This window comes from Amphiprion ocellaris, chromosome 4 (genome assembly GCF_022539595.1).
Source record: "Amphiprion ocellaris isolate individual 3 ecotype Okinawa chromosome 4, ASM2253959v1, whole genome shotgun sequence".
Lineage (NCBI taxonomy): Eukaryota > Metazoa > Chordata > Actinopteri > Pomacentridae > Amphiprion > Amphiprion ocellaris.
Genome location: NC_072769.1, coordinates 37010460 through 37034139, shown reverse-complemented (window position 1 = coordinate 37034139; position 23680 = coordinate 37010460). Strand labels below are relative to the sequence as shown.

Genomic DNA, 23680 nt, shown 5'->3' with positions numbered 1-23680 from the left:
CAATCTTCATTACAAGGCAGCAGTTCATTACATAATTAAAAGTTGTTTTACAGCATATTCTGCCTTTTCCTCCAGCTGATAAATAAAGTTTGATGCAAAAAATATGAAGATACATAAAGCGAGAGTGAGAAAGTGCGTTTCTAAGCTGCTGTGTACTAGTTTCCCTCCAGACCCCTTTGCCTCTCTCCTGGTGAACTCCGCCCACACAGAGAGCGCTCTGACCGGCCACTGGGTCCGGAGCGTCCCGCCTCCTGCCAGAGTTTATAACTTCACCGTGGAACAGCTGCGGGTCTGAGTGGGGAGGTCATCCACGGGAGGGCTGTGTCTGGTGTGTGCACCGTGGAGATGTTGTAATCTGGACTTCCTGACACTCTCTGTCCATGAATGAGGCTGTGAAATCCTCCGCGCAGTCACGATGTGGAAACCCGCCGGAGGACCGAGAATCCCCGTCAGCTCTGCGGGGCCTCACGCTGCCGCCGCCGCCGCCGTCACCTGCCTGCTGGTCACCGGGATGCTGGTTTTCACCGGCGGACACCCGGAGGAGAATTCAGCTGCAGGGACGAGCGGGAAAGTCTTCTCGACGTATTTCAGGAAACTAACCCGGGAGAGGAGAGCCATCAGCGGCCCCCCGCGGAGCAGCGCCGCCCCCGGACCGGTGGAGCGTCTCACCCCGGATGACCTGTTCATAGCGGTGAAGACCACCGGCAGGTACCACCGGCAGAGACTGGAGCTGCTGCTGGACACCTGGATCTCCAGAAACAGGCCACAGGTGAGCCAGGATGTGTCATTACAGATCACCTGATACCTGGAGACTGAAAATCTTGAAATCCCAAAGAACAGAAATAAGTTTTTATCCTAAAAATAAATGGAAGAGCTGTAGACTGCTGCTTTGGTTTTAGAACTCAGCAGAGCAACACACTGCAGGCTGCATTTTGAATTTACTTGCTACTGAAGGGAAGGTTTCTGTGTCCTTTCATGTCAGGTCAGTGCTGCTAATTTATGATCAGAGCTCAGATAATGTTTATGATCTTATGCATGAGGGAAGCTGTATCCTAAACGTTTCCTTCAGCTCCTCCTGCTGCTGCAATTGCAAGTTATAAAGCCTTTGAAAGTGGACGGGGTTCACTGCCTCTTTGATCCAGCCACCCAGTGAATTGTAAAGCAGAGATAGAGGTCTTTGTAATGTATGACATGGAGATCTGAGGGCTAACTGGCCGAGCACACTGCTGTTAACGTGTTGACACAGAGCAAACAGGGGATGCGGGAGGAAATGCTTTACTGTAGACGGATGAACAAGCAGGGGGACCCTCATCAAGTAGGATCTGTGAGATGCACATTTGTTTCATTACTGCAAGTACAACAGAACAATTGTTCAGCTCAAGGCCAAGTTCAGCTGTGCATTTTAAAAAGCAGCTTCAAACTACTCAGAGCTCACTGTGTGGGCTTTTTAAATAAGAAAACTCAATTTTAAAGTGTTTTGGATTTTGTGTCAGAAATTTTTTAAAAGTATGTTATTAATCACCAACTATATTTACTTGTATGATGATATTTTCAGTTTGTATCCTTCTACACTCAAGAGCTAAGCACTTTATTTTTGAACTAGTAGATTTATCTGATGGTGGAAGTAACCTTTTTTTTAATGCAAAAACACCTTCTAAGGTGAAATAGATTATGCTTCAGTGGGACCACATTTAAAATGATACTTACTCACGCTACTATACTATAACAGATTAAACACTCACCCCTTCTTCTGACTGGGTTCTGTCACTTTTGATCCCTTTAATACCACTGAAGCCGTCCTCACTAATTAAGTTTAGCTCACTGTTTCTTGTACTGTTACTTCTACTCAACTAAATAATCTCAACTAACTTTTGATTAGTTTTTTTAGTGATGTTGCCAGTTAGTCAGTTGCAAATGTGGAAAAAAATTAGTCCCAGGCTAAGAAATGATGTCTTCCTTCATTCATTTAAACTTTAGTTAAACTCAAAATACACTGAGGTAGGAAGGCCTTGTTTACAACATTGCAGAGCTTCTTTTTTTTATCTAACCAACATCCCTAAACCTCATCAGCGATAGGGCTGTCATGATCATGGAACTTTAGTTGTTTAGTTAATCAACTGTTGCACAAATAATTGTAATGACTGACTGCACTGTCTTTGTTCATTTTGTGCCTGTGTTAGTCTTAGATTAGTGGCATTAGTGCCTTTGAACGACACGTTTTTGCTTCAAATCCAGCAAATCGCCTAAGCTGAATATTAGAAGGTCCTCCAGATAAACCACATCAGAAGAACAGCCTGCAAACAGTGGAAATGACGTAGGAACAGTGTTCTGCCGAGTCTTTCCAACTCAAATAATTGAGATCAGGTGATTATATTACAAGTTTGACAGGAAGAAGGGCAAAACAAACAAATAATATTCAGTTTTTACTTGTTTTCTAAAAGAAAAAAAGACAACAAACAGTTAAATGTTTATCAAGTTTCTTCCCGATGAGTCACTGATTTATTATCATTGTAGTTCTAAATTTGAATTAAACAATCTTTTTTCAGTCCAGGCTTAAAACATTGGTCTTGTGATCTGGAGGTCTCACAACATGACTGCTGGAGTCAGGAGTGAGAGGCTGCTACAGCGGGAGTTTCAGTGTCTCACAGATAAATATTTGAGATCAAACGGGCCGGACAGACAGATTTTTTGGTCTGAACCACGGTGGTGAGTGAGTCAAAGATGAATCTGTTGCTGTAGAACACATGGGACGGTGGTGAGCTGCACCCAGCGGCTTCAAAGCTCCTAATCAAAGGCAGACGTGGCTGCAGATCGCACAGCGGTCGCTCTGATTTCAGCTCAAACCTCAGCGTTCAAGGACGAGCTCCTCCGAGTCGTCTCCTGCTGCAGCCAGACTGTTGACATGTAAATAGAGTTTATGCGGGGGGAATCAGCTGCTGTGTGTGACGCATTCCTGCATGCGCTCTCACGGTCAGGTGTTGTAACTCTACCTGTTTCCCAGACACACCTCTATAACGTGAGACTGCTGAGTAATGGAAATGCAGACACACACACACACACACACACACACACACACACACACACACACACACACACACGCTCACACACACACGCTCACACACACACGCTCAGTGTCGCCTTCACAAATACCCTGGGAACTGACTGGATTTCTCATGGGAAGTTAAAAATGTGTCTGATCACAAGAGTAAATAAACACACACACACACACACACACACACGCACACGTCACTGTCTCCTGTCTTAGTGTTTATTTGTTGCCGCTGTTTCCTGCGTTGTACAGCTCAACTCCTGGCAACCCCCCTGGTCCCCCTCCAGCCCACATTTTCCCTCCATTCCCTCCCTCCCTCCCACACTGCCTTTCCAGCGCAGCTCAAACACACACCACCATGACACGGACACACACACACTCTCACACACGTACTGATGCAGAAGCTGAGTCCTCTCAAGGGGCTTAAGAGGCTCAGAGTGGGAAAAAAAAGTCTGACAAAAACTCACAGCTGGCTGGACTTTCTCTGGCTGTTTTCTTCTCACTCTCTCTGCCACAGGCACTGATGTGATCACATCGTACTTCAACCGAAGATGTATTGTTGAATTCATGCTGCATGGCTGGCGAGTTGCAAAGTGGAATCCCTCTGAGCCTGGTCTTTTCACTAGGGCAGTGAATACAGTGAAGTCAGACAGTATTTTTACAGTGTCGTCTCTTAACCCCACAACACTGGATATGGATCAGAACAGTGGGTCTGAGGTTAAAGTGCTCATCTTTACCATTAATTTTTGGGTGTTTACACCCACAGAGGCTGAACAAAATCTGCCCTCGAGTTTTTTTAAGGGACAAAAACTAAATAAACAACTAAACGTGAACTTGTTAAGACATTATTTTGATGGTTTGGCCTTGGCAAACAGTCAGTGTGTGAAGGCTACAACACACAAATGTGAGCAGACTTTGGGCATGAGCCCTGCTGGTGTTCTGCCAGGCCTGTACTGCAGCAGCTTATTAAGTATTGATCTGTTCATTTGCAAGGTCAGGAAACCTCTTGGCATCTGTGTCAAGAAGTGAAAGTTTTATAGACTCCAAGGACACATAGAGCCATTATTTTAACAGCACTTAAACGACTGCGTATTCTTGTTAAACAGGTCCTTGACATTGTAGTCATTGAAATGCTGAAGCCACTGCTGTACTTTACTGTGCGCATAATCTAGGTGCTTCAGATGTGAAGCTCTTACCCGCATCTGGTTAGTCTAAATGCATGAACTCATGCAGCATGACAGCGAGCTAAATCAAACAGCCAGAGTCATAAAGAACTTTCTCCTGTGACAAGGACAACCGGGAGTCGTGCAGCAGATGGGGTGGCCCACACAGAAACAGGATTTCAACATTATGAAGTTGGTTTAGGATCACATGAAAACACTGAGGATACATCCACACTAACACATCTTTGCTTTAAACTGCATAAGTTCTGCTATGTTGGCTTATAGAGTCCACACTGTCTTTAATTTGAAAAAGGTCGTGTTTTAGTGTGGATGAGTAGAAACAGAGACTTTTGGAAACGATTCCACAGACATCCATGTTCACTTTCTGCTTCACCTGTCACTGTGTCATTCCCTGATTGGTCACACTAGTATCACGTGACTGTTTTCTAATGGTAAATGGACATCAGAATCAATGAGACTATGGTCGGTGGTTAATTCATCATGCATGACAAATTATAGGCGGTGCAGACCTTGTTGTTGATGCTAGCTGCTAGCGAACAACCAATATGGTTTTTACAGCCCTTATACAGACATGGATTTTTATTAATCAAGGAGAATGACAGTCGACATTTGGAATTAATACACATTTTTGCTAGAAAATTTGGAAGGACACAAACGCCAGTACAACATTTTGTTGAAATAACTCAGTTCATGTATGTTTTGAAAAGAGAGCGTCTCAATGTGTATGTGTGTGCATGGATTAAAGGAAAACGCATTGTACACTGCTTTATAAAGCCTAGCTGAGGATAAAAGGCAGTGCAAGTCATTTATTATTTACTTTTTGCCTGTTTCAGGAATTTTTTTCCCTTTACTTTAATGTTCAGCAGTCCATTGTTTCTTAGTTGGACTGAGGTAATGTGACAGATTCTGTACCGTAAAACCCTTTCAATGCCACGGCTCAGGATCATTGTCCTGCTGCACTATCCATAACTGTGGAAACTGTTTATAAAGAGTATTAAGTCCTTCATTGTTCGCCCAGTGTGGCCATGAACACTCTCAAAACAAACCTGAGAATCAGCACATCAAGCTCACCGTCATTGTGTCGCTTCAAACCTATTGTCCTGAAGTACAGAGCTGAAACAACACATCGTTCACAGACAGCTCTGCATGTGCACCCAGGGTGTATGTTTACTTCCTGTGGAAAATTATGGAGTCTGCACAGCTTCCTGAGTGCACAGTGACCCTCAACCCCGTCACTCAACACACACACACACACACACACACACACACACACACACACACACACACACACACACACACACACACACACACACACACACACAGCGACAGGCCTGTGAACAGCTGCTGTGCTGCTGATGGACAGAGGCTTTACCTTTTGGCTTGGCCTTCCTCCACTGTCAGCATTGCATTGCTTGCTGCTGCTTCGTGCAAACAGGAGGCGTCTCACCTGAAATCACAAACGGTGAAAAGTGACGGTGGAGCAGCAAGAGCGTCTGTGTGTTTTTTCTCCTGCTGGTCAGTGAGGGCTGCTGAAATAACGCAAACTGTGTGTTGTTTTTCCGCAGACGTATGTATTCACTGATGGAGAGGACGAAGAGCTGAGGAAAAGGATGGGTGAGGGCACACACACACACACACACACACACACCCACACACACACACACACACACACACACGCACACGCACACACACACGCACACACGCACACACACGCAGCAGTTTCGCTGAGTAGCAGCGCTGTGAGAGGCAGGAAAGCAGGAACCAGGCTGCTGACTGGGCAATACTGAGTTTCCATGAAGTGCAGGAAGCCACTTCAGTTTAATCAACAGACCCTTCCTCTTCTTACTCATGGAATTGTTCTCATTTCAATGAAGTATTCTTCTCATTATCAGAAACATTCAATGACTCAGTGCAAAAAAAGTGTAATTATGATATTAGGGTGTTTTCCAGCAGTGAGGACATAATGTAATCAAATATTAAAACAGCTTTCCTGCTTCTGAACCAACTATTTACTCAAAGTTGCCTATTCAAATATGCATATTTCTATATTTTTTTCCTTTGACATTGGTTATTTATTTCTGCTTGTTGGTCCTCAGGCACTCACCTGATTAACACCAACTGCTCGGCGGCCCACAACCGTCAGGCTCTCTCCTGTAAAATGTCTCTGGAGTACGACACTTTCATCAGCTCTGGAAAGAAGTAAGACACAAATGAAAACACACTGCACCACGGTATGGTTCAGACAGAGCTGTTTGCTGACTCTCAGCACTGTGTTTTGCAGGTGGTTCTGTCATGTTGACGATGATAACTACCTGAACAGCGGCTCCCTGCTGAAGCTCTTGTCTCAGTACAGCCATGCACAGGATGTTTACATCGGCCGGCCCAGTCTGGAACGTCCCATAGAGGCCACAGAGAGGCTCGGCGCCACTGAGATGGTAATTTGGCATGACTTTCCAACATGAGGTTCGCATTTAAACTGGAGTTCTATGTACTTCAGTCATGTAGAAATAAGCCACAGCTAAAATAGGCTATATTTGACTAGATCTAAATGATAACTTGAACTTATTAAAGCACAAGGAGTACAGTAGAAGAGGGACAAAATGCTGACACTTCAATATATCGTTTCTCTTCTTTATATGACACATTATCATTAAACTGGTGGCAAATATTGGTATTTTTATTGAAACCTTTAGGCTCATTAAACTGATCCCAAAGTTACAAATTCATGACCACTGTGGTGATGCTAATGAATCAGGGTGAAGTGAACAGAAATTATCTAACCTGCTGTGAAGAAGAAGTAGTTGTGGCAGCAGGGGAAAGCAAACCAGGGAGTTAATTACCTTCCTGAGCCCCAAGCAGTTTCTGGGTGTTTTCTTTTTTTGACTCCTGTCAGGTTTTTACTCACTGCTGGCTCATTTTTCACTGCAATATAAAGTTCTGCACCTCTATGGAAAGAGCACAACCATGACTAGAAGTAAAGAGAAGTCAAAGTTGGCAAAATCATAAAAATATAAAATGTAGAAAGAATTTGAAAGAATCGGCACATACAACATTTCCCAAATGCCCACAGATGTTACCAATACTAGGAATAAATGGTGACTGTATTCTGTAGATATTTAACATTTTACATTTTGTTTGTTTCCGCACTACAGCCTGTTCACCAAAAAGTCCCTGAATTTTTTGTCATATGGCCATTGGTTGCCGCTCAGTTACCAAGGGGTTCATGGTTACTCAGAGGAGATTGTTTTTTTTACCGCCTGTTTAGTGCAAGTGGTATGTTTTAAATGATTATTGAAATGAGACATAAAGAATAAAGTCATTTTGATAACGTATCAGGATTTTATGCCTAAACTTGGTTTTAAGTTGTTGTCAGAACAGCAACACATCTCTCTGCTTTTTACAGTTTCTGGCTCTGATAAATGATGACAATTTGGTAATTTTATTTTTTGAAAGATAAGATGCCTTTCAAACCTGCCGGCTAGTTTGGAGGTTAAGAGGGTTAATTGAGTCATTAAAATTAAAGAATAATGATACTAATGCACACACTGATACTACAATGCAGTGAATAAATGCATAATTTCTGCTGTCATTGTCTTATTAGGGTAGTTTTTTTTCTTCGTCTTCAGTTATACAGATATGAGGATGTATCAGAGGATTGTCTTTTAATGTAACAAGTAGCACTAAAACACTGTATTGTGATACCACTATTATCATGAGCAATGTATTGTGTCCCACCCTTAATCTACAGTACACAGACTTGTTTCTTTCTTGTTTTCTAAAAATTTTTTATTTTACCAGGTAAGATCAGTTGAGAACAATTTCTCATTTACAATGATGACCTGGCAAGAGGCCCCAGCAGGAAGAAAGGAAACATATAAACAATACATGTACAAAAAAGGGCACACAAATGTTTAAACAGAGATTAAAAACACCCTAAATTAATGCTAGAAATTCAATGAAAACAGTCAGCATGAGCAGTGGTCAGCTAGGGTCTGCTGCAGCTTCTGTTTAAAGATGTAAGGTGATGGAAGTGATGACAGTTTCAGAGATTTTTGAAGGGAATTCCAATCGATCGCTGCACCAAAGCAAAAGGAATTCCGGCCAAAGACAGTGTGAACCTTGGGGATAGAGAGTGTAATGAAATCACTGGTGGCAGTTGCTATGCGAGTGGTGTATGAGGTTGGAGAGGTTTTACCAAGAGCATTGGTTCTGAGGCCGAAACATGTGTATGTGTGCAGAAGCAGGTGCGTTTCTGGTTCGCCACCGGAGGAGCAGGGTTCTGTCTGAGCCACGGCCTCACCCTCAAGATGAAACCCTGGGCGAGGTAAGTCCTCGCCTCCATTAATTCCAAGATGTTTCTGGCGCCGTTTGTGCCGTTGTGGCATTAAATCTCCCCTTCCTCCTGCCCTCCGCCTCCTCCCCTGTCCAGCGACGGCACTTTCATGGCCACAGCTGAGCACATTCGGCTCCCTGATGACTGCACTGTTGGCTACATCGTGGAGGCTCTGCTCGGCGTGAGTCTCATCCGCTCGCCGCTCTTCCACTCCCACCTGGAGAACCTGGGACTGGTGTCAGACGTACGCAACCAGGTACACAGACAGACCTGCTGTGACGCCAAAAACATCAGAATCTCTCCCACTGATATCTAAACAATGTCACGCCTGTGTTTTTGTTGCTCTCCAATCAGGTCACGCTCAGCTACAGCACAGTAGATAACAGCAGGAACACTGTTAACGTGAAAGGACCGTTTTCAATACATGAAGATCCCACCAGGTAAAATATCTGTGTGTCGTTGAGTTACGTTGTTTTTTTGAATATGCTGGATGGAAAACTGAGTATCAAATTGATCAAACTGAGAAGCCTAGAATGTTTTTTGCGTCCATAATGACTTAAATTGATTATCAAATTTCTTACTGCTAAGTAACTAATTACCTAATGACGTAATGGTTCCAGCTCTCCTCATGATCAGCCTCCCCACTGTCCCATTTTTCATTTTTCTTTAAATAGACCAACACTAAATTTTAAGGAAGAAAAAGATTACATTTAGTTTAGCGTCTGGATGCAGGCTCTAAAAAAGTCAATTTTCCCGCAAAGTTTCAGTCTGTGATGCTCAGTCCAACACTAAAATTCAGTTTTGTTGTGAATATCTACAGAGCAGGGACCAAAACCCACCGCACACAAGTCCACAATACAGGCAAACAAAACAAGGCACTGGAGAAAAGAAGAAGCCTTATTTTCCATTAGTTCCTCTTGTTTTTTCGCTCTCATGGTTCAGTAATTGTATTGAATTAGGGTAGTTGTCATTATTTCTGTACCTTATTATTGGATGTGTTTGGCAGCGTGCCTAGAAGGTAAGAAGTAATGAGATAAACTAGCTGCAACCTGTTGGTGATAGAGGATTGGGGAGAAAAATCCCCAACACACATCGAGTATATTTTAAAGTATACTCCGCACACATCTACAGCTGTTTCAGGAAAACATTATGCTTCAAAACATGTGTACTACAATTGTACTTTATGTAAGGGTTTTTTGTTCTACATGTTCTACTACTACGACAAGTTTCCTGCCTTTGTTCGTTATGTGTGTGCAGAGTTAATTGTATTCACGGCCTCATTTTAAAATCCCAGTTGGCAGCTTCCAGGCATTGTGACACTCATTTCCCTCTCTTTCTCAGATTCAGGTCTGTCCATTGTCTGCTGCACCCAGACACCCCTTGGTGCCCCCGGCTACTCTAACAGCCTCCCAGAGACGAAGAGGGGGGACGGACAGATGAGGGACAAAAACGAAAAGAGTCCCATTACTGTCCTCCTTTGACTCCTGAAGAATGCCTGAGGCAGGTAACCCTTTGATGCGTAGACCACATGAGGAGATACCCATTTTCCATTGGATTTGGGTCACTTTTGACCCAGGTTATGCATCAAAGGGTTAAATGTTTCCCCCGCAGCAGTCTGACTGCAGACTGATGCTTAAGGAAGGATTGCTGTTGTATTAGTTTGACACCTGAACCCTTTAATTAGTTGGTCTGTGTGAAAAAGTCAAAAACGGCAATAAGAGACGACAGGCGAATGTAACAGAGAGAACTTTGCTTAACATTTGGCCTGAGGTTGTTGTTACCAAAAACAAAAGAGTTCATCCCCTGAATGTTGGTCGTTTTAGGACACCTCCACACACAGCTGAGTCTGTCAGAAACATGCGATGAGTTTGATGCTAACATTTGATTGTAATTTTTCAAACCTAGACGATAATTCTGATCGGTTGCGGCTTGTTTCTTTTATTTTTGGGCATCATTTCTTCAGTGATGATATCATTGTGAAAGATTTTTGAGGCCAAAGCTGACACCAGTTTTAAATCCCAGTATTTATATATCAGCCAATATCAGTTACATACATATTGAAGAGAAGAATGTATTTTGCAAATTTGTTAGGAACTTACCATGAAGACAAAACTTGACTCCGTAACACCATCTGCTTAGCTCTGCTACATGTGCTGCAGACAGAAGTGAGAGCACTGTAATGGAGTTTGAGCTGCTCTGCTGGACAAAGAGTGAAATAACACCGTTTCTAAATGACTCAAAGCACCTTTTTCTGCACTTTGTTCCATAGAAACAGAGGTGGTCATATCAGACAACATGTCTCCATCTATGATTGGCTAATATCAGCCAATAAAATGATCTGACTGATAAATCGGTAAGGCTCTACATTGATCACAAACTAGTGTTGAATTTGTGAGCTTTAGTGCTTTAACTTCAATTTTGTGGCAGATGGAGGAAACAGATGTGGATCTGCATTCTTTCTGTTTCCTGATTCTCGCTCGTTTTGCTAAGCTGAGAGAGAATTTACTGTAGCTTCATATTTGGAGTGTGTTTGTCTTTTCATCCATCTTCCCACAAGAAAGGAAAAGTGCAACAACATTTTTTGCCCATATGGTGTTTTCCTCAGGCTGAGAAGTGCTGGCAGGGCGCTTCATCCCAGATCTTCATCAAAAACCTTACATATGCTACAGGGTTTTTGTTTCCATGACAGTATCTTGACAATATATCACCACTCTATCCACCGTTGTATGATAGATATGATTGGTTAGAGTTACACTGACAAACTGAGATTATCATTCCTGCTAAATGGCTAAAGATTTATTCCTGAATCCCACCTACTGTCACATCTTAAGTATGTCTGGTTCACTCAGACAGACAGAAAGCTTTAAACTGCCTCTGCTTAATGCAGCCTGATGACTTTTGTACATATTTACCATTTCCTCCCTACTTCCTCAGCTGTGACAGATCATTCTTTAAAAAAAAAAAAAAAAAAAATGAATATGTTTACTCTGTTGCCCTCCCTGCTCCCTCATGCTGTATGCTGTCGTGTTAACCAGTTAGGATTCGATACGTGACACTGTTGCAGTGAACAGATGGACTGAGGCAATCTAACACAGAAGGAAGCATCAGTCATTCATAGTTTTTTAGCCTCCTGAGGCAAATGAATTTAAACTCATCCATGTTCAGTATTATCCTCTCTCTGAAGTATATATTACGACCGAGCACTTTGCTGTTTTATTTATGCTGTTTGCTGTTCATCATTTGACTAAAAGGACATTAAAGGAATAGTCAGACATTTTGGGGCCTGTTTGCTTTGCTTAAACAATTTACAATGTGCTAATGTGGCTTCATATTTACCCACCCAACATCAATGTTCTCATCTGCAACAGAGATTTCCCAAAATGTCAAACTATTCTTTAATTCTAATTCTGTGTTCTGACTTAACTCATCCAGTAAAGGCTCTGACACAAAATCTATTTTTTAAAAAAGGTGGATGTCATCTGTTTTCATCCGTGCAAATGGATTTTAAATTGCTTTTAAAATGTCGTAGCAGTGGATTTAAGAGATCCACTTTGAAGCTTTGAGAAATGACTCACGTTGAGTCGTCTTCTATTTTTCTGTGCGTTGAAAGCAATTTTTGCAATTGTGCTGCAAGTCGGTGAAAGTTAACTTAAATTCTGTCCCTCGTTCCATGAATGCGTGTGATGAACTGTTGCTTCTGAAGCATACATGCTGTCTCCAGTATCTGGATTGTATGTAGACACTGCAGTTAATAAAAACTGTTTTAATCAAATATTGGATGTGTTTGTGTGAGAATGTGTGCTACAGTACATTAGGAGGTTTCAGTGGAGTTGCAAAAGGACGCAGCTTTGACCTTTCACGTCTGTCTTTGTTTACGAGCCACCACTGCACCGTAACCCCACAGAATTCCACCCACCCACACTCAAACACCAGCAGTCCTCTTATCTGATTGGGTCATGCACAAGAGCCTGTAGAGATAAAGGCAGAACTACAAGATTAGCAGCCGGCGGGCCTCTGTGAGTGTGTGTGTGATGACTTCTCTCCCACTGTGAACCCACAGATGTCAGGCTGTGTGGACCGTGGGGAGTACTTACACAAACAGGGACACAGTAGTGACTCTGGAATTGCTCAGAGGAATTACATGCTGCTGAGCGGACAGTGACACCTGCTGGCTGCATGTGTTACTGCACCCAGAAAAAACGAGTTTAGCCTCAGTCACTCATTTGATTTAATCTACTACTGCTTATATGCACTACTGACACTTACAAAACAAAATATAGTGCTTGTTAAAACTTAGGTCTTCCAAGGTCAGACATCCTTCTAAATGTAGTCTGTAGAAATGCAAAAAATAAACATAAACCCACAACTTCTTCATTCTATCCTTACTGTAAGTTTCAAACTGTGTATTTCAATATTGTCCAGAAAAAAATAAAAATCAAAGCTACATGGCTACCTCCAGATAAGTGATCAGACTTTCTATCTAAAACACAAAAGTCTAAATTTAAACTAATAACACAGTTCCTCACTTAATTAGTCAAAGTCACCCCCTTATTGTAGCTCAAACATCATTTTTCCACCTGCCCTCTTTTCCAGAATGTTGATTTTTCCTTTCGAAAGTAGGTTAGCAGCACCGGAAATAGCACAGCAGATATTACCTCTGTGGAAAGCTGTCCGCTGACTCATGATGAACAAAAAAAAAAGAAAGAAAAAAAACAGCTCAGACTAGAAAAGAAATGCAGCAGTAAGAAGTTTTCACCAGACAGCTGCTGTGACACAAGATCAAGTGTCATGTCTTGTTTTGGTTGGACTTAGAGCGTGTGGTGTGTTCAGCTAAATGAGCTCGGTGTATCAGTAATGGTGGGTTGTCAGCATCTGTGAGAGAATTACGTTGCTGGATTCTCTGCAAGAGCTTCATCGTCCCAAAAAATACTGAGACTTCTCAAGACTCCACCTGGAGACAGGCCTGCATCACCCAGAGCACATATTAAGGCTGAGGCAGTGATGACCACTAGATGGAGATAAAAGACAGTTTCTTCCAAAATATGGAAGCTGAACAAAGCCACGTTCTAGCAGTGAGTAATAAGAAGAACCTCACAGAGCATCATGAAGAGTATATTACAAATGTGGGACTTGGGGTTTGATTGATTTTCTAGTGTATTTTCATGAGCTTTTGGACTAACTTTAAATCTTATTTTCAAAATTTAAAATTGAATGCAGAACCTATGTAAAACAAGGGACTAAGGATTCATATTTATGAGGTAAAAGAGTCCAATTAAATCGTTTAAAACTGCAATTAATAAATGATCAAGAGTTCATAAAGTGAGAAATATAACAAATCATCCTCAATGTGACATTTACAGCAAACAGCTGTGGTAAAATAAATGAAACTCTAAAATAATAAAAACATCACATTAAAGGTGTTGCATGAACCATTGAGAAGCACTGGATGTCACCAGAGATAGAAAGATAGATAGATAGATAGATAGATAGATAGATAGATAGATAGATAGATAGATAGATAGATAGATAGCTAGATAGCTAGATAGATAGATAGATAGATAGATACTTTATCAATCCTCAGGGAAATTCAAGTGTTCAGCAGCTTACATACAACATAAAATAACAAAAAGGCAGGTTAATGACATTAACATTAAAGGTTAGTATATACTCTGAAAAATCTTGCTATACAATACTATATTATAAAAACACTTCTAATTTTAAAATCTCTAGAGTACTAAATGTAATTAAAATTCAATATACAGTATCTACACATTTCAAGACATGGTGATTTAAAGTGAATTTGAGTGACTAAATCATCAGGTACATCGCCCACAGCTCCCTTTACTGTCATTAACAACTATAAGGAACCTTTCAGACAGAGCCAGTAGCCTAACTAAGACTGTAAAATACACTGAATGGTTGTGACAAATTCCAGTTACCTGACCTTGACCTGTGTCTGTCATTCATGTCTGTTCTGCTGCAAGCTCTTCCACAATGACACACAGCGGAGAGGAATAAAGAGCAAAGCAAAACAGCAGTAGAGACTCTCACACTGAGCTGGACTGAAATGAATTCTCATGAACTAAGTAAGTAACATTAATAGCATACTTTAGAGTTGGGGTCACCAACCTTTTTGAACCTGAGAGCAACTTCAAGGGTACTGAGTAGTACGAAGGGCACCTTGTTTGATACAAACTTCCTCAACAGCAAACTTGCACCATCATCTTTAAACAATAATAATAATAATGAAAATAATATGTAAAAAAGACTGTCTGATCACATTTATGTTAATTATTCCTCACAATAATTATTAACAATGATTTCCACAACAATGACGGTAGGAAATACACACACACACACACACACACACACACACACACACACACACACACACACACACACACACACATATGGAAATCTGTTCCAATATTTAAAAGTCAGAGGTATCCCATCTCTGAAACTTTTGTAAATATCTTTCTTGGCAGTTTTGTATGAATCAGCCTATTTGCAGCATTTTGTTCAAAATCACACCAGTTACATTTCTGTGCAAATTGTCACTTCTAACATTTTTAGGAAATCATTAACTGTCATCAAATCATGCTTCATTTGTGCAAACCACTACCTTTGTAACATTTTTGAACAATTCATGAACTCTGTCCCATGTTTGTACAAATTATCAGTTATGTAAGAAAAAAAATTAACTCTTTCACATTTTGGAATGAATCCTGTCACATTAGTACTAATCACCAGTCTTTTTCACCAGCATTGCAACATTTTTAACAGATCATAACAACAAATCATTACATGTTTTCAACAAATTATTTTTCACACTTTTGTGTAATGGCACGGTGTTTTGAATGACAACATGTTACCTCTTTCTTTGTCTGTAAATGTGTGTTAGCGGGAAGCCTGGCATTGCAGAGCTTATCATGTCTTACCTTTACCTTGCAGCTCACAGTTCAGATGGTTCAGTTTCCCAGTGACGTCCGTTAAAAATGCAAGGTCAAGAATCCACTCAGTGTCCTCAAGCAGCAAGGTGTCTTCCACTTTGGATTGCAGGAACTCTTTGATTTCGGCCAACAGTGACAAACAACGCTGCAAAACTGGTCCCCTGCTGATCCATGGGGTTTCTGTGTGTAGTAACAGGTCACCATGTTCAGCTAACAGCGCCTCCAGCAGCACCTTCAATGTCCTGGTTGTTTGGCTTTGGAGCCATTTATGATCTTCATGACACGAGTCATCACATGATCAAATCCGGCCACTTTTGTACATACATATGTCCTGCTGGTGAATGATGCAGTGGTAATGTAGGAATGTTGGGAAGTCTGGATCACCTCTGCATCGTACAATGAAGCCTGCATGGCGACCCGTCATGGAGGAGCCCCAGTTGTCACAGAAACAAGCTTTTCTAATGGTACATTTTTCTCCACGAAGAAACTTTTCACCGCGTAGTAGATGCCAAAGCTGCTTTAAGTCCCGGGTTTTCCTGTCTGTAGTGCGCATACAGTCTATGTGCGCTAGCAGGTGGCTAGTTAGCATGGAGGCTTTGTAGCGGCTAACGTCGCGTCTCTCCACATTGTGCCGCTTTGCCGATGCAATAGTCGCCCCGCAAATAGGACACATACATTTATCTTTCACTGTCGTGAAAAAGAACTCTTCCTCCCAGTCATCGTGAAAATCGTGTTTTCTCTTTCGCTTTTCTGTCATGTTTTGGGGGTAAAAACCACATTTATCTTCCCAAAGTGTCTGCGTCCGGATGCTGCAGCAGAGTGACGTGGTGGTTTGACATGCGCAGTGAACTCTGACTCGGACACGGTCAAAGTTCATTTACACCGAAGACATTTTTGTTTTTAAAAAAAATTATAATAAATATTGTAATTTAAAATCTGCATTAATGTAAGTATTTTTGATTTCAAAAGAACAGCAACTATAATTTTTTTATAAGGAATATCATGGTGACTAGTGTTATTTTTAGAACATGTGTCACATGGTCTCATCCGGCAACCAGGCGCCCGGGGGTACCGTGTTGGCTACCCCTGTAGAGGCACCGGCTGAACTGCACTTTCTGCTTTAACAATGCAGTGGGGGAGGTTCGTCTTTATAAACGCAGTGGTGGCCAACAGTTTTAAAGGGAGGAATCCACATGCATTTACATTCACTACGACACAGCAGCCAAAACATAGAGCACAGCAGCTTGGATTGAAGTCCACCCAGAGAGAGTATGACTTCATTCTCTGCTAAAGATGTCATTTGTCCACTTCATCCAGTTTGCTGCTATACTAATGCCAGATTTATCTTCAAAATCTTGTACACAGAACATTTATATGCACCTATTCTTGTGAAATTTGCTAAAAAATGTTGGAATGACAAAATCAATGGAGGTATTTCTCTTATTTTGTCACATTCGGCCAACAGTCATTTTAATTCTCTACATTTGAAACATGAAAACAAAGTCACATCAGTGATGGAAGCTGAATGTATGCTACCCTTCAAAAGTTTGGGGTCACCCAGGCAATTCCATGTTTTCCATGAAAGCTCCCACTTTTATTCATGTGCTAACATAACTGCACAAGGGTTTTCTAATCATCAATTAGCCTTTCAACACCATTAGCTAACACAATGTAGCATTAGAACACAGGAGTGATGATTGCTGGAAATGTTCCTCTGTACCCCTATGGAGATATTCCATTAAAAATCAGCTTTTCCCAGCTAGAATAGTCATTTATCACATTAACCATGTCTGGACTGTATTTTTCATTAATTTAATATTATCTTTATTGGAGAAAAAATGCTTTTCTTTCCCAAATAAGGACATTTCTAAGTGACCCCAAACTTTTGAACAGTAGTGTATTATTCTAGTAAAGTGGGTCACAACAAGGGAGAAAAGTTTAACGGCTACAAAATTCACACACTGAGTATTTTATTGTCAGTGAAGATATTTAAAGACTGTTTAAATCTATCAGTTGACAGTGAACTCCACATTTCCTTGAATATCAGAGAGCACTACACCCCAGTTACGTCAAGTAAACATTACAGAAAAAGAAAGTTGTGATAAAAAGAAGCAACAGCCATGATCAGTACGTTAAAGTTGCTTTAATTTCTTTTTTTAAAACATTTATTCCAGGCTGAATGATATCATTACCACAGTTTCGACATGTATATCATTAATATCTTAGTTAAACCATCAGAAAATAAAAACAGCCATAGAAAACATTGTTTGTCTGTCACATCTGTGCAGAAGTGTATTTAAAATCCTGTAAATGCCACACACACACATATTATCAAGTCTAAAACACGAGCTTGGCTCTTTTGTTCCGTTAAGACACACTGTACCAGATTGGTCAAATCTCAGAGAGCATTGCGCAGAACTTCAAATACGACTTTAAGCCAGGTGTGCAGACTACACTGGAATAGTTTTATTAAAACATTGCAAGACAGAGAGTCATTCACCATTAATAAGAGAGGAAAAACGCTGCTCTTGCCTTTATTCTCCTACAAAACAGCTAGCTATTATTTTTATCTTTAAAGTCTGATTTTTACAAGACAGAGAAAAATAAAAAAACATGTGATATGAAGAGTGTTGTAAGAGTTTAAAAACATTATGAAAGGCCATTTAACAGTGACTAGTCCCACAGATCTTAACATTGTTTGCATCAATGGTGCAAAAAAACACTGTAAAGTACTAGACCATAGGTAGCATTGTTACCATAACATGGACATTTCCTTCCTAGTAGAATCACACATGTAAGATTGTCTCGCTAATACGAGAAGTGGTCATTGATTAATAATACGATATTAAAATGCTGTACAGGAATGGTGTTTGAATGGTAGGGCTCTGCTCGTTCAGTTACCTACCAGATTCTGGGGTTCCTCTGAAATGTGATTACTACCTACTACATCACCCATAATGCAAATGGTTATCAGTGTGGGAGGGCGTGCAGTTACTACAGCTCTAGACATGAATGTAAACAGGACAAAAGTAGGGAAAAGATGGGATTTATATGATACTGCAGTGTGTATGAAATGTGTGTGTGTGTGTGTCTGTAAAGCGTGTTTGTGTGTGAGTGTGTGTAGCGTCAACGTAGAAATGACTCAGGCTAGATAGGCTGGCTTTCGCTTGTGGCCAGTCAGACACATTTGATCACTGTACTCACACAGAGTAACACTGAGATAGAGCAATAGCCAATCACGCTGCAGTGATGTCACACACACACGGGTTCACGACTACTGTTTTTATACACTGTACACAGAGTTTCAGAGAGGGAGGAAAAGCCACTGGCAGTGTCCCAGGCAGTGAGGTTTACTTCTCCAGCTCACAAAGTCACCTTAAAGAGAATTTGTGCTTGTGGGTTTTCTTTTTTTTTTTTTTTTTTAAGAAAAAAAAAAACACTATTGATGGCTAAAGGCTGATCCCAGGTCAACAATTAACAAAAAAAACCCCAAAAAAACACAGGAAGAAAGAAACAGTATAGAAGAATAGAACAGAATACTACAGTTGGTCACAGTATCACATCCTGAATGTTAGCTTATGATAAAAAAAAATTTTAAATAAAAACACCCACTGTCCTGCATTTTTGAACACTTCTATGTAACAATATTAATCAGGGACATGATTTTTTTTCTCCAGGTTTTGGGACATAATTTTTCTTTCTGTAATGATGGTTCTATTTTTACTGCTTTTTATACTCCTGATCACATCCCTGAATGAAAAAAAACATGAAAGTAAAAAAAAAAAAAAAAAAACAAAAAAACGTCCCTCCACAGTCGTGATCATCTTCTGGGTCCTTGACTGCTTTACATAGCACCTTACGAATGTGTACTCACAATTATCAGTCCATTCCTTCCCTTTTCAAGTGTCTTTTCTGTTCCCTTTAAGCGTCAGTCGGAAGGAAAGCATTCCATGTGACACAACCGGAGGCAGTAGGACAGAATCAGGCATCCCTCATTTAATTATTCAGTTTTTTGGCACAGGTTGAGCCTTCTTGTGTCCACTGTCTCTGACTCCATTTCCCCATAATTCGAAGCGGTTACTTCAAAACAGAATTCCTGGCTCATGTTCAAAAATGCATCAATCGATGCATGTACTGTATGTGCACCTTAACGAATACGGAAAGAGACGTGGACACGCGCTGTTTGAGCTCACGATTCAAGTCTTAGACGACAATGTTAAGCTAAAGAGAGAATGTGGATGTGTTGACACAGTTCAGTTTCTATCTAAAGATGGCTTTCTGATTCACTGGCTTATTATTTATACAGATGAGTGTTCAGTTAGACTATCTGCCTATTTGTGTTTGTATGAGAGATACAGCAAGAATTTTCATGACAAACACGCAGCACACCACATGACCAGAAAGGATTCAACAGTCTACTTTTTATGAAATCAGAATAAAGCACATGATCACTATTTACAGCTCTGTACAGCGTGTGTGTGCTTTGTGTGTGCACTTGTCTGTGTGTGAGTGTGCGGTCTGAATGTGATAGCGTCGGGGGGGTTGAGTTTTGAGAGCGGCGTAGATGTCTCCACTGGAAGGCAGTGTACAGACTCCAGCAGAGAAAGAGACAGTTGGAAAATAGAAGAAACTGTGGCAGCGAGGTGCTTTTGTTGCTATGCATTGTGGGTATGAGGGCTGATCCATCACAGCAGTGGTGGAACGTGCATGAAGAGGACAAGTAGAAATAGTGATCGGTTTTGACGGTTTACTTTGGATTACTGTGAGATGCAGAAGTTGACCTTCAAAGTGCTGTCCTGTGCTGTGGAGCCTGATCGATGAGTTCAGGCTTGCTGCGTTGTTTCTGGTGAACCGGTCAGTGATGGTGAAATTCAGTGGACCTGGACAAAGTGGGGTCCTGTTGGTGCTCAAAAGCACTCAGCTCTGGGTGAGCTCTGGTGTGAGCGCTGTGTTGGGTCTTGCTGTTGGCTGTGAGAACTGGATTCAGGCAGTACTGGGAGTGAACTGGTCTCTAGTGGACTGAGGACTGTGGTCGGGCAGCAGGGTGAGGCCGGCTAGCGGGATCCAGTTGGTCGTTGGGAACGGAACGTCGATTCTGGTCTGGTCGGTTGGTGGCCAGGTACTTTGCTCTCATACTGGAGGTGTACTAAAGAGACAGAGGGCACAGAGGAGGAAAGGAAGCGCAAGAGAAAAGAATGGGAAACAATGAAAAGTAGGGAAAAAGAGAAAGAGACAAGAAAAAGGGACAAAAGGAAGACACAGACAGCATGGATGGGCTATAATTAATCCTTATTTATACTGAGGATAGATAGATAGATAGATAGATAGATAGATAGATAGATAGATAGATAGATAGATAGATAGATAGATAGATAGATAGATAGATAGATAGATAGATAGATAGATAGATAGATAGATAGATAGATAGATACTTCACAAGTCCAGGATGGATGACATGAGACACAAACGCACAGGTACAGCAGAAATACTGTGACCAGTCATTTGGACAGCCGGGGTTTGATTACAACAGTCATTCATTATTATTTCAGCTGATTAGGTCTTGATGATGTTATTGTAAATTAGATGTGACTCATTAATAGTTAGTGCTCTACTTCTGATGTAGTAGGTTAGCCTGGTATGAGTTAGTGGTCTCTTGTGAGCACCTAGCTAGTTCGAGTTGGACGTCTCTAGTTTCCACATCACTGCAGAAGACAGAAGAGCAGCTCTGCACAGGAAGACGGCCCAGTCGACAGCCCTGTCTAAGAATGATGAATCGTGGTCATTTTGTTGGCTACTACAGTTCAACAGTGGAGGTGGGGACAGTGCTCCTGTGGCTGTTCAATGGTGAAGGGTGAGGGGGCACAGAAACAGAGGACACATACACCTCGACCAGAAAATGCACACATAGACACACTGTGGGAACAGGGGGGAGGGGGAGCAGGAACTTTAGAGGTTTGGGCTCAAGTTTGCTCGGGGGCAGAATTGTCAAAAATTACCGAGTTTGACCAGGTGGCATGGAGCAAGAAATGCATCCTGAAAGGTGTTATAAAGTAACCACGCTAGGTTTGTTAAATCAGTTTTGTCAGTCCACCGTATTGTACTGTATAATGTATGCAGTTGTTACTGCATGGAACAACATCCACAACTACAGGCCCAGCAGCACCCTGTCAAAGCCACAACAGTCAGGATCTCTATTTTTTAAGCGTTTGAGGTTCAGCGAGGTCTCTGAGCTGGTCCGCAACAGAAATGAATGTTATGTGGTCTGCAAGTTCTCCTCACACAGCACTGACAGCCATGGTGAAACCAACCAGACTTTTTACATCAGAAATAGAGAACAACTTTGCATCTAACAACTGTTACACAGTCAACCCCCTCTTTTGATGCATGTGCAAACCCAGCTAACAACAGGCTTCTTTTCAAGCTTCCAGTTATCCCAGGCTGCCAAAATGACCTTCATGAAGGCGATCCGTGATCACGGTCTAGTTTGAGCACAGAGGACACTTGCAGTGGTGTAGGGACAGGGGACTAGCTTCCAATATCCACATATAGCATGCTGTGAACACAGCAGAGATAGGATATCTGATCATTTGCTGGTCTTCCTTCATTACAGATAAAATAAAAAAATGCCATCTCTGTGAGTTTTGAACTATTTCCCAGCTGCACTGTGGGTATTGGAAGATAGCTGAGGGAGAGTGTGTTCTAGAAAGTGTGCACTTACAGAGGGTGGAGGGGACTCCCTGCCAATCAGGGGGGTGTTCTCACACCGAGGGTTCTGAAAGTTTGCGTTCTGGCTCCTGCATTATAGAATAAGAGGTTACTGCATGTGGTCACCCTGCAGCTGAGTTGCTGATCTTTTGTTGATCTGTGGTCTGCTCATCATTAGGACATAATGACTCTTTAACAGATGGCCTCTGACAAATGACCTCAATAACAATTACAAACGAAAGACTTAATGCTTGGTACTATATAGCCAGCGGTTAAACACATCTGCCACAGTCCAACATAGGTAACATTCTCTCTGAACAATGCACAAAACCTTTACTCTCACAATGGGACACTGACTCAGTAAAATAGTATTTTTATCAGTGTCGGTAGCCACAGGACACTGCCTTTAGGGACATATTTTGAATCAAGTTGGTAATTTGTATTGCAACATTCAATTTTTAACAGACTCAATAAGACATTACATATGAAATATTTATCAGTTAGGCTTTAAATATCCCTTGCAAGCACAATTTAATAGGAAGCTGAATAAGAACACATCTGTATTATATCTATGACAGAGCATCAGACACCTAAAAACCTGAGATTGGTACTGTAAATGTCTGAAAAAACAAACACATATGCTTCATCTTATTACTACAAGGTGACACTGTCTGTATGGGAGAACCCCAAAGTTCTAACATTAAAAAAAGTACATAAAATAGTCTAAATTATTAAAGTTACACAGAGGTATTTTTCCCAGGTAGCTTGACTGGTCCTTAAAATGTGAGTGTATAGTTTACTTCACTGTCAAACCAGTTTCCATAGTTTGCTATTGTAAGTTATGGAACGGATTTGACAGGATTACATGAATCTGCTCCTTTGGTAGCTGGTAATTTTAAAGCTGGCAGCTGATTCTTATTTTTCAAGGACAAATTCAATAAAAACACCAAGTTCGTAAAACGTATATAAGGCTGTATGATATGTAAAGATAGTTTAGCTTTGACAAAAGAGTGAGGCTTGTGAAATTTTAAGTTTAAGGGACAGTGTAAGTGTCCTTACTTTCACATCACGTTAGGAGGTATCAAAACTGACTATCTGGCAGCCTAGACGGGAATAAATATGTCTACAGCCCTGTGAGGTGCTTCAGAATATAGTCATCAATATAGTTACACATACAGGTTTTGTTCATGATATAAATAATATAAGATTTTCAGTGCACAGGTACTGGCAACTTTCTGATTTATGGCTTCAAACTTACTATATTGCGCTTGATTAACTTAAAGAGTAACAAGCAGTGGCAGAATATGTATATATATATATATATATATATATATATATATATATATATATATATATATATATATATATATATATATGTGCTTGTTTCTCATCTGTACTTTCTTTTGCATTCAGAGCATCAGTTCTGTGGCAACAACACGTAACAAGCAGGGTGAAACTT

General features: G+C 41.1%; 2 protein-coding genes and 1 long non-coding RNA gene across 3 annotated transcripts in view; 1 reads left to right on the top strand and 2 right to left on the bottom strand.

The window, feature by feature from the left end:
* Positions 1-267: 267 nt before the first annotated feature.
* Positions 268-12338, top strand: LOC111566263 (beta-1,3-N-acetylglucosaminyltransferase lunatic fringe-like). The gene is made up of 8 exons (XM_023266783.3): positions 268-769; positions 5799-5847; positions 6330-6432; positions 6515-6668; positions 8472-8557; positions 8663-8822; positions 8921-9006; positions 9908-12338. Exons 1-8 carry the CDS (start codon positions 416-418, stop codon positions 9966-9968), a joined length of 1053 nt encoding a protein of 350 aa, XP_023122551.2. The 5' UTR covers positions 268-415; the 3' UTR covers positions 9969-12338.
* Positions 763-5684, bottom strand: LOC118470065 (uncharacterized). Its single transcript, XR_004847076.2, has 3 exons — positions 5606-5684; positions 3517-3671; positions 763-2894 (listed from the first exon to the last, which is right to left on the bottom strand). It is a non-coding gene; the product is annotated as an uncharacterized LOC118470065 (long non-coding RNA).
* A 5306-nt stretch (positions 12339-17644) lies between the features above and the next one.
* Positions 17645-23680, bottom strand: part of ttyh3b (tweety family member 3b) — a 32354-nt gene continuing 26318 nt past the window's right edge. The window contains exons 14-15 of the mRNA XM_055009905.1: positions 22235-22310; positions 17645-20662 (exon numbers count right to left, since the gene is read on the bottom strand). Of these exons, the coding sequence (XP_054865880.1) occupies positions 20528-20662; positions 22235-22310 (211 nt within the window). The 3' untranslated portion in view covers positions 17645-20527. The remainder of the gene's footprint in view (positions 20663-22234; positions 22311-23680) is intronic.